Source organism: Colletotrichum navitas, assembly GCF_030913465.1.
Source record: "Colletotrichum navitas strain CBS 125086 chromosome Unknown LY79scaffold_289, whole genome shotgun sequence".
Taxonomy (NCBI): domain Eukaryota; kingdom Fungi; phylum Ascomycota; class Sordariomycetes; order Glomerellales; family Glomerellaceae; genus Colletotrichum; species Colletotrichum navitas.
Genome location: NW_026850835.1, coordinates 3034 through 20243, shown reverse-complemented (window position 1 = coordinate 20243; position 17210 = coordinate 3034). Strand labels below are relative to the sequence as shown.

At 49.5% G+C, this 17210-nt stretch overlaps 6 protein-coding genes across 6 annotated transcripts; 1 reads left to right on the top strand and 5 right to left on the bottom strand.

Annotated features, from left to right (window-relative positions):
* Positions 1–701: 701 nt before the first annotated feature.
* On the top strand, positions 702–3123 carry LY79DRAFT_531316 (cation transport protein-domain-containing protein; the record flags this gene model as incomplete). Its single annotated transcript, XM_060556247.1, has 3 exons — positions 702–2088; positions 2157–2281; positions 2341–3123. 3 exons carry the CDS (start codon positions 702–704, stop codon positions 3121–3123), a joined length of 2295 nt encoding a protein of 764 aa, XP_060406687.1.
* A 956-nt stretch (positions 3124–4079) lies between these two features.
* LY79DRAFT_645394 (RlpA-like double-psi beta-barrel-protein domain-containing protein-containing protein) lies at positions 4080–5428 on the bottom strand. The gene is made up of 2 exons (XM_060562442.1): positions 4672–5428; positions 4080–4609 (listed from the first exon to the last, which is right to left on the bottom strand). The coding sequence occupies exons 1-2, from the start codon at positions 5206–5208 to the stop codon at positions 4190–4192; spliced, it is 957 nt and encodes a 318-aa protein (XP_060406686.1). The 5' UTR covers positions 5209–5428; the 3' UTR covers positions 4080–4189.
* Positions 5429–8384: 2956 nt separating this feature from the next.
* On the bottom strand, positions 8385–9320 carry LY79DRAFT_574161 (uncharacterized protein). The gene has a single exon (XM_060559562.1). The coding sequence runs from the start codon at positions 9283–9285 to the stop codon at positions 8464–8466; it is 822 nt and encodes a 273-aa protein (XP_060406685.1). The 5' UTR covers positions 9286–9320; the 3' UTR covers positions 8385–8463.
* Positions 9282–10229, bottom strand: LY79DRAFT_531323 (ankyrin repeat-containing domain protein; the record flags this gene model as incomplete). Its single annotated transcript, XM_060556248.1, has 3 exons — positions 9282–9544; positions 9812–9881; positions 9963–10229. Coding segments are annotated over 3 exons (600 nt in total), but the record flags the coding sequence as incomplete, so codon positions are not given.
* A 28-nt stretch (positions 10230–10257) lies between these two features.
* LY79DRAFT_574160 (uncharacterized protein) lies at positions 10258–11441 on the bottom strand. The gene has a single exon (XM_060559561.1). It carries the CDS (start codon positions 11100–11102, stop codon positions 10563–10565), a length of 540 nt encoding a protein of 179 aa, XP_060406683.1. The 5' UTR covers positions 11103–11441; the 3' UTR covers positions 10258–10562.
* A 2175-nt stretch (positions 11442–13616) lies between these two features.
* Positions 13617–15487, bottom strand: LY79DRAFT_574158 (uncharacterized protein). The gene has a single exon (XM_060559560.1). It carries the CDS (start codon positions 15166–15168, stop codon positions 13723–13725), a length of 1446 nt encoding a protein of 481 aa, XP_060406682.1. The 5' UTR covers positions 15169–15487; the 3' UTR covers positions 13617–13722.
* Positions 15488–17210: the final 1723 nt, after the last annotated feature.

Here is a 17210-nt window from a genome sequence, read left to right as displayed (position 1 = left end):
CTTCAAGTAGGCCACGCCGTTAAACTGCATGCTGTCGTCTCCCGCCACTGCTGCAGACAGGTGCAGTGTAGTGTGGCAATGTTAGTGTAGCGCTCTGTCTTATGTATTCGAGTGACAGTATACCTAGCACACTAATACCTACATATAGCAGTATCCCTTAATGGGGGCGCCTCTACTTTTATAGCATATAGAGGTGATTTGATAGCTTTAGGCCCTATTCAATCTGATAAATAGATTACGACCTTGGTAGCAAGACCTGGAACCCTATGAAACAGGTAGCTTACCTGGTCCAATGATATCCTGACCCTGTTCACGGGTAATGAGCTGTTATTAGCACGAGTGGGCCCGAGACAAGCCGCCCCTGCAAACTGCCAATCGGATACCATTCCCTAACCACGCAATGGTGCGCCATGACTGCCCCCCTGCAGTCGATCAGGGGGAAGCACAACGCATTCTTATCAGTTGGGTTTGGGCATCAGCAATGCGATGCTCCGACAATCCTTCCAAGCTTCTCTCCTCCTTCAAGCCTTATCCCCTCTTTATCCTATCCCGAGTACCAGCGCATTACGAGGAGCTCCCAGTGTAATTGTCTGCTCGCGTCACTTGCGCACAGTACCACTACTGGGCGAACATCGGCGGCGATGGCATGGCACCACCCATGGGAGAAGTTCAAGGCCGACCATCCCGCCAAGGCGGACTGCATGGTTGAATCATGGGCCGCCGTTCGGCCGTATCTGCCTCCGGTTAACTTCATCACCGTTCACTACGCCTACTTCATACTGACTGGGCTCATCTTTGCCGGCATCTTCCACGGGCTTTCGAACCCGGCCAACAGTGTCAGCTTTATCGATAGCCTGTTTCTCGTCATCTCCGCCTTCACCACATCCGGCCTCAACACGGTCGATATCAGCAAACTCAGTACCGCCCAGCAGGCTATTATGGCCCTGATGATGGTTCTTGGTAGCCCCGTCTTCGTCTCCATCTTCACCATCTGGCTCCGCACTCGCGTCTTTGAGAAGCGTTTTGCAGATATCGTCGAGGCCGAACGAAACCTGAGGATCAAGAAAACTGGCACCATAGTTGGTATGGCTGGAGCCATGATCGGTCTTCCTGTTATGTCGTCCTTCAAGGGATCTAAGTCGAAGCAAAAGAAGGCTAGACACGAGCGGCAGGCTGAGGCAGACGTTTTACAGCTGAAGAGGTTTACGTCCCGCGACAACGGCCACGGCCGGAGCCAAAGCCAGACCACTACACAAGGGTCTGCGCCATCTGGCAGGCTGGAGCCCATTGGGGAGGGCCAGAAGCTCGACGCCTCCACCAGCTCCACCGAACCGCTCTCGCCCAAGTCGAATGCCACCACCGCCAGGCGGAGGCCTTTCAGTCGTGACGACAGCCTCCAGTCCCTTTCAGAAGGCTTCGATTTCAAAACCTTCATCCACGAGAACAAGAATTCAGTCGGCAGGAACGGCCAATTCTTCGACCTCACGGAGGAACAGCGTGAGTACCTGGGTGGCGTCGAATACCGGGCCCTCAAGATTCTCTTTACCATCGTCTGCGTCTACTTCGCCCTCTGGCAACTCCTTGGGGCCATCACGCTTGGCGCGTGGTCGTACCGGCATAGCCAGAGTATAACGGCCGTCAATTCTCAAAATTCTTGGTGGGCTGGCATCTTTCTCGCCATCTCTTCATTCAACAACGCGGGGTTGACGCTCCTCGACGCAGGCGTGGCAGCCTTTGACAACGACGCCTTCGTCCTGACCATTGTTACCATCCTTGCCCTGGCTGGAAATGCTGCGTTCCCTGCGTTTCTCAGAGCAACCGTCTACTTCTGCAGCTTGGTTTTGAAGATTTCTGTTGATGCCGATGAGTACGCTGTCTGGAAAGAAGCTTTCGATTTCATCCTGAAGTACCCTCGTCGTCTGTACATGATGATGTTTCCTGCCAAGGCCAATTTTGTTTTTGTCACCATCTTCTCCACGATCGCGGCCTTGGACTGGGTCTTGTTGTTGGTTCTCAGCATGGGCAACTCTGCTATTGAGGCATACCCGGTTGGAAAGCGTGTTGGGCTGGCCGTCTTCCAGGCACTGAGTAAGTCCCTAACAGTGGTTTCATTTTGGCCTAGAGATTGACTGACTGACTGACTGCCCTGCCTTCAGGCATCCCTTCCTCAGGTTTCGCGGTTGTTCCTGTGTCAAGCCTCTATTTCGATGTTTTGGTCCTGTGGGTCATCGTAATGTACATTTCCGCATATCCAGAGATTATCGTGATGCGAAATTCAAATGTAAGTTCGATCGTTAGCCTAGCTGAGCCATCTGCTCCTTCAAACTAACACTACTCAAGGTGTACGAAGAACGATCACTAGGAATTTACACCACGGAACCTGAAAAACCTGAAAACCCAGACGAGTCGACAGACGAGCTCCTGCCAACCTTTGGGCCCCTCCTATCTCGACCAACGTCTGGCCATGTCCTTGGCCCAGAGCGAACAGCAATTTCCGCATCAGGCGTGTCACAAGCAAAGTCGGGCATTTCCGCCATACCCGTGAGGAAGATAGCCGACATCGGCCGGCGTGGTACCTCCTTCGTGGGCAAGCAGATCCAGAACAGAATGAACGATTTCCAAGGCGTGGGTGTGACGACGAGGCCGCGGCTGAAGCGGTCTGCTGCCATCAACTTTGACTACACGAATGCGGTCTTGGGCTCCAACTCTACGCCCGAGGGCCACGTGAGCCTTGTGTCGCAGCACCTCCGAGGGCAGCTGTCGCACGATATCTGGGCCATCGCTTTGGCGCTATTCATAATCACACTAATCGAGACGTCCCATTCGATCGCTGACCCGCGCTCCTACAGCGTCTTCAACTTCTTATTCGAAATTGTGTCGGGATACACCAACATCGGACTGTCCATAGGCCTGCCGGACCACTCGTTTAGCTTCGTGGGCGGCTGGTACACGGGTTCAAAGCTGGTCATGATCATGATGATGATCCGAGGCAGACATAGGGGCCTCCCCGTCGCGCTGGACCATGCCGTCAAGCTGCCTGGATGGGACATTGTCAAGAAGCAGAATGAGGATGCTGAGATCAGACGGAGTTTGGGTCAGAGTCGCAGTGTTTTAGAGACATAGACTTTTTCCATAGACTTTGCCCGTGGATAGGCGGTATATGAAATTTCATTTCACGCTCTAGACTACTAGGGCCATCCTTCTCTGTTTCTCCTAGAGCTAGCTATTGGCCTACACTTATATTAGAGTAAATACAACACACAATTGCTTTATAAGTTTATTAGAAGGCATAAGTCTTCTGATTTATATAAACATAGAGAAATACTCAGAAAAGCACTAAGGAGACTACAGAAGTGCTGCAGGTTACTAGAAGAGTCAGGAAAGGTCTCAAAAAGTGACAATGCTGCCCTGTTAGGAAAGAACACACGGCAACTGCACGACTCGTTTTCATAGAAGGAAACCAGTATACTGGCCTAGCTGCGGATGGGGATAGCAAGGCTCAACTGGTATCTGCACTAGATTGGACTGGCCCCTCCGACTACGTAAGAAAAAATGGTGTGTTGGTTTGGGTCGCTTGACATTATCGAACAAAGTCTTCACCAAGGAAAAACTGCAGAATATCTTCAAACAGTCCTAACCGAGGCTCTTGACCTGGATATTGTTAACGGTGAAAAAGGTGTCGTTCGTTCATTTCAAGAACATGGTGCTTGGAGTGCTGACGACATGTGCTAAGTTAAGTTTATTTCTCTAATAAATACAAACAGCATTTACATAACTAGTTATATATACGTAAATATATATATTGGAGTGAAGAAACATCTAACGTCTACACAGCTAGCAAGGAAATAAACCGGCATAAGATTTATGAAAGTAAAGTTTCTAACTTTAACCCTCAAGATCTTAAATAACATAGCAAGTAAAGAACTTTGGAATTAGATGTAGGGAATAAAGTGGATACCACTCATCATTACATAGTAGCCACTAGATAAAGATTGATTAGTCTTATATAGGTGTATTCCTGGAGTATAACTTGTAATTGTACACAAGACTGTTTATAACAAGAAATATATTTATAATAGAAGTGATAAAAGTCTAAACAACCTCTAGCTGTCCAAGAAAAGATAGTAAGGCCCCGCGAGTATCCAACTCATTGCCACTCTCAAAAGACTCTCTAGCCGCCCCCTTCAACTCAGTAGTTCTCTGTAGCTTTAGTAATCTTGCCAGACTGGAGAGCGACGTCCTTGACAACCACCTCATCGCCGTTGACGCTCGTGACGCGCACCCAGCAGGTGGCGCTAGGAAGCGTGCCGGTGATCTCCCACATGTTGGGGTCGTGGAGGGTAGCAGTTTTCCAGGTGGCGCCCTGGTCGCTGCTGACCTCGAGCTTCTTGGTCCGGAGGGTGGCATTCTCAATCGTGGCCGCGAACCAGTACTGGGACGCGCCGCCGTGCATGTGGACCTGGAGGGGAGTGGAGTCGGCGAACGGACAGGTGATCCATTCCCACTCGATGCCGTTGACGCCGCCGCCGGGGTTCCCGTTGGTCAGCTTGGCCCAGGTGTCCGGAGTCATGTCAAGGTGAGTAGCGTTGCCGCCGGTGCGGTTGGTGACCTATGTCATGCAAGTTAGTAAGAAATGAAACGCAGCGCTCGGATTCATCCGTCGGTTCTGACCATGATCTTGAGAGTCTTGCCCTGGTAAGTCACAGAGATGCAGCCGCCGCAGTTGGCACCGTTGTTCCAGATGTCGTCCGAGACGCAGGTCGACCCGTCGATGCCGGCGGGCAGGTCGTAGCCAACGAAGCTGCAGGCGCCGTTCTCCCAGCAGTCCTTCTCGGTGCAGCCGCCGCCGTAGCGGGTGCCCAGGCCAATGAAAGTCTCACTCGAAGATGTCTGCAGGGCAGCAACCGCCGCCGACGTGGTGGTGGAAGCTACCCCGGCGTTCAAGGGGTTGCCGGAAGAGGTCACGGCGGGGGACTCGGCGGCGTTCGCCTGGGAGGATTGCGTCGAGGCCTGGACGAAAGTGGCCAAAGTGGTGGCAGGGAGAGGAGGCATTGTCTGGGGTGGTAGGGCTACGGATGCGGTCGAGTTGTCCGCAGGCCTGCCTTGGTGGTGATGGTGGTGACGGGCTTTGCAAGCCTTGGCGTCCACAGCGGCGGAGAAGGCGGCCAGGATGGCGATGCCGTAGTGGGAGACATGACCGGGAATCATGGTGAAGGTTGTGCTTGGCAGTGCGGAAGCGATGTTTGTTTTAACCGGCAATGAATTTGAAAACTAGTGGAGCGGTGAAAATAGAAACAAGGAGCGAATGAACGAAGGAAATAGCTAGCGAGTGAAAGTAACCAAGTCCTTGCCTGATCGGAATGATGCTGCTGAGGAAATTGTCTTGATGACCGGTACAGTGAAGCCTCTTAAGTATGTATCCGGGATTGTCATCACAACTGCCATTTCCACTATGTTCAAATCCTCGTTGACTTTTCCGACCTAGCCGATCAAATTTCAGTTAAGATTATGAATCCATTCAACCGTCACCAACATCGACGACACCATCAGCAGCCCCTTGTGCTTCGACGGTTGAGGTAAGGAAGATGGCACGATAGGACAACCCTTCCAATCTATCTAGGACAAGCTAGAGCGATTTTGTTGGCCGAACATCCGGCCGTGCGTATTGGGTGCTGGATTGCGGGGTGTGCAGGACGCTCGCACTAGCCACAGTCACAACCATGGATCCACGACGCTCATGATATGATGATGGACAGGGATGAACCAAATTTCTCGAGCCTTCAGATCCAAGATTTGGGCTGATCTGATGACGACAAAGTGAACAAGAGAATTGTGCGATGATAACCCCAGGTGTGATCGTTACCGTAGTGTCCTAACACCCAACGGTCCATTTCCCCCGTCGTCGTCAAAGTCCAGACCCAAGGTTCATTATTGGGATATTGGTCCAACAGCCACATGGAAAGGTGGGGAGATGATGTGATGATTTAACAAGTGTCGTCGAAAGAAAGAAAGAACGATCATACAGCCAACTGGTCGTCCGTGCAATAGATAGATAATCGCCCTAATGCAGGCATATACCCACCAAAAGTAGCAATACCAACCCCACAGTATGGCACCACAACCTTGAGTTAAGCTTCTGTTATAGTTACAGCAACGAGTGTTTTGGGTTAGGCCTCACACTCAATATCAACAACGAAAAAGATTTCAATAACACTAGACAAAGACCTCTAGCTAGATACGATGTTGGCTCCAGGCTGAGTAGGCTAAGGGGCTCGTCTTCTGGAATATAATCGCCCATGGCATAATGCAAGCAGGACACTTGTCAGTTCAGGCCGGCAGCAATCGTATTGCAAGCCACATTATTACAGGCCTTGCTAACCTAGGGTAGATTAAGTTGCGCGAAAGTATGGCTCGCCACGTCATTGCTATAAAGCCTGCAATCTCTCGCGTTTTCAAATTGACCATGATCTTGGAGTCGGAGGTGAGTTAGACGACTCAGAAATGACCAACCTACCAGCTTACTTGGTAAATGATGCTTGCTTCTTTGGAGGAAGCTGAAACCACTAGGCCAGAAAATAAGCACCAACCAAGGCTGAACCTTTCTCCACGGTGGAGAACAAATTAGAAGAAAGGCTTAGAAAGGTTCAAATGGCAGGTTTCAACGTGCCTACATAGTATGTGCGAGCGGGACGGGAGATCCATATTGTCTGGGGGTGGAGTTCGGGTGATTTGATAGGGCCGGGTGACCCCCCCCCCCCTCCGGAAGAGGGGGTACCCATACTGTCTCCTCCTGCCGGGTCCGCCCAGGATCCGCGTAATTAGCCATGGCACTGTGAAACGGGGGATTCATGGTTACCGACCCAAGGTCCAGGCCATGCCGCGCGCGTAAGCAGCTACTTGGATAACATGCCGGTAGGTTAGGCTTGAGGGAGACACAAGGTGTTGAAGTACGTATAATAGACCGTAGATCTCTGTTCAATTGATAGTGACAATGTGCGTAACTATTCAGCATTTTGCAGCCACTTTGCCGCGTTATTTCCTGTAATGTGTGGCCTTGGGCCGCGGATGCACGCGTCATTGTTTTTCCCTGCTTTGGGTAATTAGCGACATCCATGTCAGAAATGCCAGAAATGCAGCTGGCATTTCCTTGCGAACGTTGCCCATTTCGACTCTAGAATATCTCAAGCCAGGACGTGCAGAGAAGTCTGCTCATGCGGATAGGTGAGACAACAGCTTTCATCCAGGAGAGCCAAGACCATCAAGAATTCACAAGTAGCCGGAGCACTAGCAGTGGTAGAGGAAGTGTACATACAGGTCTGTCGGTTGAATTATGTGGCATATCCCACCCACGGCTGAGTCAACAGAACAGCCCATTCATGGCTACTACAACTGATTGGAGGTGCTTCTGGTTGAGAAATGTTGTTAGAAGGACTAGAGCAGGACCCCTAGCAAGACTTTTAGAGCGAGCGACGCTTTGCGATGGGCCAGCTGAGCCGCCGTGCATCTCTGGTGCTTGTTATCATGTGAACGGACAGATGCAAGAGCAAGATTAAAGGTATGAATAGGGCGAGCCTCACGGGCGTGCAAGCCGAGCCACAATTTGGGTTTAAGCTCCAATTTCCTAGAGAGTTGAAGCTGGTTGGGGGCATCTAAGCGCCGGATGGACGATGTGGCCGGGTGCGCTGGCGCCGACGTCTGCCCTGCCCCGCCCCGGAAGCTTCACCACGATTCGAGTGCTGATATGTAGAGCTGTTAGTTAACCATGCCGTAGAGGATCGGCAGCTTTGCATCGTGTCAAGTCAGGGAGGCTCCAATCCGCTGGTTCACACGTGATTGTTCTTTTGACGCTTCTCAGGCCAAGCTTTAGCCACTCTCAGAAGCAGTCGGTCCAGACGTTTAGCTGCATAGCCATGGCTCTGAAACCAGGTTGGTAAGTAGACACCGCAGTGCAGGGCATGGTTTTCCCAATGTCTGGGTGATAGGTATACCGTTTCGTCGAAGAATCAGCGAAAAGGCTATTTGGTATTGGCTGTACAATACTCTCTGCGTGTTCAGCATGGTTTCCAAAAGAGAGGGCACAAGGGAATCACTACTCCATTTACACAAGAATCACCTGTAGCGCCCTGAAAGGGGCCATAGCTGTCGAAGTATTGGTCTTTGGGTACAAAGCCTTGCTTAACCGAAAGTCACTTGTCGATCAGTAGCTTGAGTTGGATTGGATGCTTGTTGTTTGTTACGGTCTTGTCTTCCCGGGGCTAACAGAATTCTTGGGGCTAGTTGTTGTGGGAAGGGATGTCTTAAGACGGGACATCTTGGGGCTGGATACTATTTTACAGGTCGCCATGGCCTTCTTCTGTCTTAGTATGTTTTAAGATATAAAAGCTGCTCTCTTGTATTTCTTGGTGTTTCCAAAGCGTTCTAAGGCTTTCTGATACTATTAAACACGGAGGCAGTAGGCGCTAGTCAGTTCTCCTTAGTTAACCCCGCTGCCTGGAGAGTAACCCTCAGTAACATACCCAACCCTTCCGAGGCTCCAAAAACGTCGTAGATAGACTCAGAATAGAACAGCGAATACCCCTCTGGACTGCATGGGCTAGCTTCTATATCAGGCATAATCTCTACCGGGAATTTGAATAATACTTCGTTGTGATTGCTCAACGAGAGGGCCACAAGCCTCCGCCATTCGGCCTCCATAGCCCCGTTCTCATGATCCTTGCAAAGAATCCAGATGGCAGCGGAGCGATTCTTGACGTGGTTTGTGATGCCCGCTTGGCCCTTTCTTGGGCCATGGTCCCTCAGATACAGGGCACTACAGAACATAAGTTCCAGTAAGGCCTTCGCCAGGCGAGATGACAAGACGATGGAAGAAGCATAATGAGATATCGTAAACTCCTCACGCTTATTTTCCAGCTGGTAGGCGATGCCTCCAAGTCGGCAGAGCTCTCGCGCGATGTCGAGATGGAAACTTTTGACGGCAACGTGGAAGGGCGTGTCCATAGTTGAGTCCATGATACGCGTAGGTTGTAGCTGGTCTGTCGGATTGGCAAGAAGCCTCACAGCCCCTAGGTGATCGGCACGGGCGGCTACATGCAGAGCCGTCCCATCTCTCTCGGTTGGCGATCTAATACGCACCAGATGTTGACCCTTCTTGGCAGATTGAAGCAACGACCGCACCCCCGATTCGTCCCCAACGCCAGAGGCAAAATGCGTCGGGTGCCAGTCTTCGATTGAACTGTGCTTTGACCGTAGTCGTTTTACAATCAAACGATTGACGATGATTGTCATATCATTCGATACGCCGCCCCGCGGCGATATAAGTGCTGTGTCAGCATCACGATCAAGCAAGCGGCGGAGGATTCCTGTCTACCCCTAATCCCCGTGATCTTGGCGAGAGTGATGTGTAGAGCCGGTTGACCGTTCTCGGTACACAGGTTGACGTCGGCACCACCTTCCAACACTACTATTACCATCTCGGTGTGGCCTAATGCGATAGCATTATGAAGCGGCGACTGACTAAGCGAGTTAAGGGCGTTTACACTAGCACCTTAGTCGAGAACCAGGTTTGAGATTTCTAGCTATCCGTGGTTAATGGCGATATGCAAAGGAGGCTGGCGACTGTTTCTATTAAGATCTGGGTTTGAACCTTCTCCAAGCAAGTTTTTCACTGTGGCAGCGCTGCCATTGAAGGTGGCGTGTCCCAAGGGTGTCTAAGCCACGTCTGTGACGTGATTATGCAATACGCCCGCATGTCCTTGTTCGACGGCGATGCGGACTGAGGAAATGAAGCCTTTACCCTTGTTGAAAACTAAACTTGCCTCGTTTTGGAGCAAGATGGAAACTATATCCTTGCATCCTTTATCGATAGCCAAATGCAAAGGGGTCTACTAATCTAGGTCCGAGTTGTTGCGCTTAGAGGTAATTAAGTCGCGGAAAGAGTCCATATACCCATTGTGGAGGTCGACCCTATTGATTGAGTAGAGGGCATTGGGATTCCACCCATGTGCTAGAAGCAATTGAATCATGTCTGTATTGCCCTTTCTTACGGCGAAGTGAAGACCAACGCTATCCTTGGCTAAAGCGCCACTGTTGATCAGCTTCTTGGCGATAATTCCATGACCTCCCGCAATTGCGACATCTAGCGGGGATACGTCATTGACATCGCTTAAGTCTACGTTGGCATGATGTTTAAGGAGTAAATTAATAATAGTTTTATGGCCCCTAGCTGACGCGACCTAGGGGAGCGTTGCGCTATAGCCGCCGTATTGTAGGTTTGGCGACATCCTATGATCTAGGAAAAGCGCGACCAATGCCAATAAATTATTTCGTGTGGCTATAGTCATGAGATTCTCATCTCCATAGTAATACTCCTCGTCGGATCTGTTGAACCAGTTCTTTCCACGAAACCGAATGACAATTCCGCAAGCTGCACATGGTCGTTTTCAACAGCGGTCTCCGAAGGTCCAAGTCCAATTCAGCGTCCATATCGTCAAACTCCTCAAGATCAAGAACTGTGTAATCATTTGTTCTTTCCAATAAGATGCTGGTGCATTCTTGGTGACCCCTCAGGGCAGCCAGGTAGATCGATGAGGATCCAAGATGGATACGTTTCGGCCAGCCAGGCGGAAATCCATTTTGGAACTCACAGTGTCGAGCATTGCGCCCTTGTCTAAGGGGAATCTTAAGACTTCGGAATGACAGCGGTAAGTTGCCAGGTAGAGAGCGGACATGCCGGCCTTTGACCTGAAGTCGATATTCATCGCCCCTCGCCGCAGAAGTTTTTCCACAGCCTTGAGGCCGCCAGCCTTGGCTGCGAACCGTGGCCGGTTTTCCATGGCCTTGATTGGCTCTCCCGAAATGCGAGTCCTCGCAGTAAGCTTGACCGAGCGTTTGTAGACCGAGGAGTCGGATGTGCGGATCTCATCGTCGAACCATTTTTCTGAAACGGCGATGGAGTCGGTGATGGCCATCTCCATTGGCGTCGCACATTCTGACTCTGGACTGACAGACAAGTCGTCGGCGGTCGTATCCTTGGGCGTTGCATTGTTGTCAGGATATGCTCCTTGTTGTGAAATAAAGAATGTTTTGACGACGGTGCGGTCCATCGGCGTTGCACAGTTCTCGGCATCTGGCCGGGAGTGTTGGAGAAGGTGCCCACAGTGATATCCATTGGGGTGGCGCAGTCATCCGAATCTGACTCCGAACCAGTGGCATGGCTGTAAATGGCCACACTCATCGGTGTGGCATAGACATCGGAGTCTGTCATAGAGGGTGCGGGAGAGGCAGTTGTGATGAATTCCTCCACACCCATACCATCATGAATATTACTCCGATTTTCAATCAGGATAAGACGTGTGCCGGGGCTTCTTATCATCCGTTCTTCCATTGTCCCTGGGCCCATCTCAGAGTTGTGGTAATCAGCCTTTGGAGTGGCGACTAGATCCACGCTCCTTTCTGGCAGTATTGCAGACACCGAGCGGCGGCCGGAATCGTGGTACGGAACCGCTCTTAATGGGTCTCTCAGAGCATCTGAAAAGTGTGAATGGTGCAACTGATCGGAAAGCTCGATGTCGACGTACTCCTAGATCCATAGTGACCGACCGGAAAATTGCACATTTTCGCTAGCCGGTGTATCGAAGGGGCGATGCGTAGCCCCGTTTGTCATGAGATTTTGGTCGACGTGGCCAATGTCGTCAACACGCTTAATTACGCGGACCGAAGATCGTACAAGATGCGGCGGGGAGGTAAATATTCCGGGCCTCGCTAATACCACAGGAGCATCCACGACCTCTGACGACGGAGCTGACAGGGGTGTATGGTACGTGAGGTCAGGGGGAGTTGGCGCTAAGCTTGTCAGTAATCAGAGGAATTGGCAATGTGCTATTCGAAGCCGAGCGCTCATCTCACCCAAAACTGGCAACGCTTCACCATTACGTAGCCTTTGTCTCTTGGCAGATCGGTTGACATTCTCCGATGGGACTTCCCGCTCTCTCAGTCTGAAGATGGTAAGTTTCCCCTCTTGCTCTATCCTTCGCTGTCGAATTCGTATCACAGTCCACGATTCATGTGTCGAGGTATTCTTCCTGAGATTCCAATCCTTGAATTTCCGCTTGTACTGCCACTCCCTGCCAAGGCTTTAGGCTTGAAGCACATGCATAAAGAGGAACGGGACTTACGTGGCGAGAAATCGATGTTTCGATTTCATCATTTCGACTGCAACGTCTAAGTTGTTGTCCTGCTCCCAGTAGATCCCGGTGATTAGATCTCGATAGTTCTCCCAGTCTCGGTCTGTCACTGGACGAACGAGCTGAATGGCGGTAGGGGGCCCAGGTATGTGCTGATGAATCTCATTTTCGGTTTTGACTCGGCCATCTTGGCATGGTGGTCGAAGGCCGTTCGCCTGTCACATCGGAGGAATGGGTGGTTCAATGGTGAATGCGAAGTTGTGCGAGGCTGGGTCAACCCGGCCCTCTAGCCATGGCCCTGCTTGTGACGGTGCCACGATGAAGCGTTGGTTCTTGCCGAAGATGGAAGAGGGTTGGTGAGAAAAAGGCTGCATTGAAACTGAGCGGGTTCGACCGCACGATTGAGTGAAATATGTGCATCTTTTGCATCTTCTAGCCGACAAACGGCGGCCCAATCCTCCTGCTTATACTGAGTCCCTACGTACCTAGCAGCCTCCTCCTGTGTAACCTACGACATTAAGTCCGCTACATTAGGTACTTAGCCCACCAGTGAGCGCCATAATTTACCTAGATAAACTAATTTGCTAGCTAGTGCTACATTTGCCATCGCCAGGAAGGCCAGTTCGTCTATAATATCTATAATAGTTATAACACCTTTTAGATGTATTTTATTATATACTTCTCTTAGAGAGTTATAGAAGTAAATCGTTAGGCTCTTTGGTAGTAAAGACAATAATGGAACGTAGTAATGATTTGGGTTGAATCTCTGACTTGGCGCTAGGTTGCAGAGCGGTTTCTTTCAAATAAAGCAATTCAGCATCTTCTTATTCTCGAAGTCGTCCAAGGATCGTTGGAATAAGATAGTTTATTACGCCCCGATTGAGCGATTTTCAGGCTCCCGTGATTGTCTATAACGTTTGCACCATCGCTGAAATACACGTATCCCAGAAACCCATGCGGGTAGTCTCCGTCTCGACGTGCGTCCTTGTCAATTTGTGTGTGAGTTTGCCCGGCCTGGCTGCATACATCTTAGCATGCAGCGGCTAAGAAATCAGACCGTGAGCAGTGAATGGCGCTACAGACAAAACAACTCTTGGTGATAGAGGATATCCTCAGACCCGAGTAGATAGATGTTGATCTTGTAGAATCGAACGCAGAGAGTCGATTGCTGTGTTGACGTGCCTGGAAAAACTCGGAGCTGAGTTCGTGGGGCGGCGGGACAAGTGTTACGTGGCGTTACAATGCAGGAACAGGTGGGGGTCAATAAGGGCGAGACTCAACACCGATTATCTGCGCGCTAGCATCAGCCCAACTAGGCGCCAGGCCGCTTAGGGTGGAGATCAGCCTACCATGTACTATGTAGAGTAAGCGCTAGGGCCCGCTACGAGCGCCAAACTACCCTGCGGTAGGATGGAGTCCCCCAGGTGATTACAAGAAGGCAACTTATATTATAAAGAACTATATTAAGCTTCCAGCCTTTTTTATTTATTAATTTCTTTTTTCTTTCTTTTTTGCCGTGCGGATAAGATTGTATTTCCATTTACAGACCAAGATCCTTCTTCAAACCTGGCAAAACCGTTCCATTGTTGAACGTCCACACCAGCCCGCTGTTGTGGCTGGCGAAAGCCGCGCCAGCCCAGTACGTGTTACGTGCGCCCTCCAAAGCAAGCAGCTTGCCATAGAACCCTCCCTGGATCTCTTCGGCCGACACACGGACGTTGAAGGGCCCGTGATCCGAGCCATATGGGAATGTGACCGTCTGCGCGGCGTCCTGAGGAACGGCGCCGACGGCGGCAAGCGTAGCCAGGTTCTTAACAAGGATGGCCTTGACATCCGCCTCGGTGTAGTTTGTATCCTGGAAGGCGAGACCTACCAAAAAGTCGCCGGGGGACCCGGCCGCGTTGAAGCCGTTTGTGCCGGGGATGACGGGCTGATTGTAGGGGTCCTGTACACCAATGTTGGTAAGGCTGTTGTTCAGCCCTGGGATTGTGGCAACGCCGGCCCAGTAACCGAGGGCGGAGAATTTGGAGAGGAGGGCGTATTCTTCCGAGCTGAGGTCGTAATTGGCCATGTTCTCCAGGGTAGGGGGGATGGCGATGAGGAGCTTGCGGGCGCGGATGAGCTTCTCGGGCTGGTTTGGCTGCTGGACGAGGACAGTGACGCCCGAGGTGGTGATATTGTCGATCTTGACGTCGCGCTTGACCTCAACAATGTCAGAGTTGAGCAGCACGCTGTCACCAAGCTTCGCGGCGGCGGCGTCGTACAGGGCCCGGGTATCACCGCTGGCGGGGACGATGAACTCGCCAAAGATACTCTGGAGCAGACCGGGTCCAAGACCCTTGATGCCGTACAGCGCCGGGATCGTTGCGACGTCTCCGGTCCACCAGTTGAACTGGGCAATGGTGCTCAAGAGCGCCGTGAAGTTGTACTTTTCAGCAAGCTTCCCAAAGGGGATCGTGAGCTCTTCCGGCACGGGGTCGGGAACGAGGAAGCCCTGGTCGATCCAGGGGTACGCAGCCAGCACGTTAGTCGAGTAGGCCTCCGCGGCGGCGAGAAGAGCCTGTTGCTGCGCGGCCGAGGCAGAGGCGTTCTGCGCGGGGATGGGCTTCCCAAGCGAGAAGTCGTAGCTCTTGGCCGCGGCGGTGGAGGCGCTGTTGAGCGGGTTGGACTTGATGGTCGAAACGTTGAGGCGGGAGAAGTAGTTGCTGACAATCTCCGTGTTCTCAAAAACGACGACGCCGACGTTGGCCGGAATTTTGGTCTGCGGGTTGACGTAGGTCTCGGCGTGGCCACCGATTTGGCCCTTCTTCTCGATAACGGCGATCTTGGCGCCGTCGTCCATGAGGTGGATTGCGGCGTGGATGCCGGCGCTGCCGCCGCCAATGATGGCGACGTCGACGTCGATTTCGGCCGCGGCGAAAGATTTCGCTGCAGCCTGAAAAAGCAGGAGTGCCCAGGCAGGCAAGGCGAGCTGATTGACCTTCATGATGTGAAAACGCAAAAGGGCAAGGAGTAACTGTAATTGAATCGAGTGGTACTGACGAGCGCACGCCGTATGAGGGATTGGTTAGCTGTGCGGCACGTAGTGGGAAATACTCAAGAGAAGATAATGCAAGAGTGTTCTCTGAGACTCATGGCTGTAAAAATTGATCTACCTACCTCTACCAAGACGTTGCCTAGGGCCAAGTGGACTTTCTTAAAAGTGCCGTGCTATGCTGAGACGGCCGGACGACCCGGAAGTCAGAATGACAGGCATTTACGAGTGGCAAACCAGCTTAAGTTCCGTATTAGGAGCAGAGTGCCAGACTACAGAGGGAATAAGATTATCATTAATCTAGATGAAAACTTTGACGTTAACAATTAACAGCAAAAATGGCCTGTCTGGCTCCACTAATTCCATTTAAGCTTTGGCTAGCGATATTGACGCAAGGTTGTTAATATACAGTTGCAACTAAGAAGTTTGGAAACAAAAAGCATAGTGATGTAGGCGGTGCACCTTGATTAAATGCAGGGGCCAGATGCAGCTTTCGTGACTCCTAGTCACTCAGGACGGAGACCCCGCATTGGATGAGGTACACAAACACGGATTGAACAGCGTATGCTGTGTAGTGTGCGAATATTCTGTTGTCGGCAAGCTTTGAGACTGGTGCTTCTTGATAATCTGCCCATGGCGACTAAGAATAGTGTAGAGCTGGCCTAGGAAACACATATTCTATGGGTGGGCCTCAGGAGGATGATGGATCCATTCAGGTCAACTAGTAGGGTCTGTAGTCGAGTTATACAGGTAATAAGCTACTGTTGGTATCACAGGCAATCAAATAATAGCAGCAATAGTGTATATTGGCTATTTATTGCTGTTGTTGATTGATTATTATAGAAGAGGAAGAAGAAAGTAGCTACTGCTGTTGATATTACTGTGTTAAAGATAAGTAACTAAAGTAGGTTATGTAACCTTAGAGTAGCTCTACTTTACTACTAGTAAGACTAATAAGTGTTATAGCAGTAATAACTATAGTTAGATAACTCTTGACTGTATTACCTATAGTAAAGATTCTAAGATAAAGAGGAAAAGAAGACTATAGTAGGGCCTTTCTTAGTAGCTTAGCCTTAAACCCTCTATAAACTCTTTTCTAATTATATAACTTTAGGTAGCCTATACCTAGCCCTAAGTGTCTTTAAAACTACTAGCTATATCTAGTATAGCTATACTATTTCTTATACTTTAGTTAACTTATAATATTAATAGGTTAAGGACAAAGTAACTATATAAGTTAATCTAGGGTACTTTTAACTAGGTTACCTAACTTAGATAAAATAAGCTATTATAAGCTAAAACAGGCTATAAGAAGCTAAGGTTTAATATTTAATACCTTACTATATCTATAATTATAATAATAGAGTTAATATATAGATTAATATAGAGAGTATATAGAGTATTATTTATTATATAAAGAGAGAAAAAAACTTTTAAAGTGGTTTTATTTTTATAAGGGGTTAGCACTGCCTTCTAAAAGGCGTATAGTAACTTAATATAATTAATCTAGACTAAGGAAAAAAGGTTATTTATAGTAGTATATATCTTATGTATATAAGGTTAAATAAGGGCACTAAGTAAGCGTTAACTAAACACGCCTACTTTACTAGCCTTATACATTATAGTAGGCAAAGCCTTGCTACACTTACTGTAGCTTTGGCCTATAATATATGCCCTCTTCCCCCTTAGTGCCTAAGAAAATAAAGCCTCTAGGCCTTACTAGCCTTTTTACTCTATATAACCTTTAAAATTAAACCTATAGTTATTACTTACTATAATTTAGTTATTAGTTTTCCTCTTTTTTTTTCCTTTTTTAGGCTTCTTTATTAGTATTATAAGTATCCTTTTTACTACTATATATTACTATTATAAAGTAATTATTTTACTAATATAGTCTTTAGTAATTAAAGATAATTAAAAATAAAAGATACTAGTAAGTTATCTTTATAAATATATATATATATATATATATATATATAGACTTATTATTAATT

Coding starts and splice junctions, on each gene's coding strand:
- LY79DRAFT_645394 (XM_060562442.1), bottom strand. CDS start 5,208: ATGATTCCCGGTCATGTCTCCCACTACGGCATCGCCATCCTGGCCGCC. Junction 4,610..4,671: donor GCAAGACTCTCAAGATCATG/GTCAGAACCGAC, acceptor TGCATGACATAG/GTCACCAACCGCACCGGCGG.
- LY79DRAFT_574161 (XM_060559562.1), bottom strand. CDS start 9,285: ATGACAATCATCGTCAATCGTTTGATTGTAAAACGACTACGGTCAAAG.
- LY79DRAFT_574160 (XM_060559561.1), bottom strand. CDS start 11,102: ATGGACCGCACCGTCGTCAAAACATTCTTTATTTCACAACAAGGAGCA.
- LY79DRAFT_574158 (XM_060559560.1), bottom strand. CDS start 15,168: ATGAAGGTCAATCAGCTCGCCTTGCCTGCCTGGGCACTCCTGCTTTTT.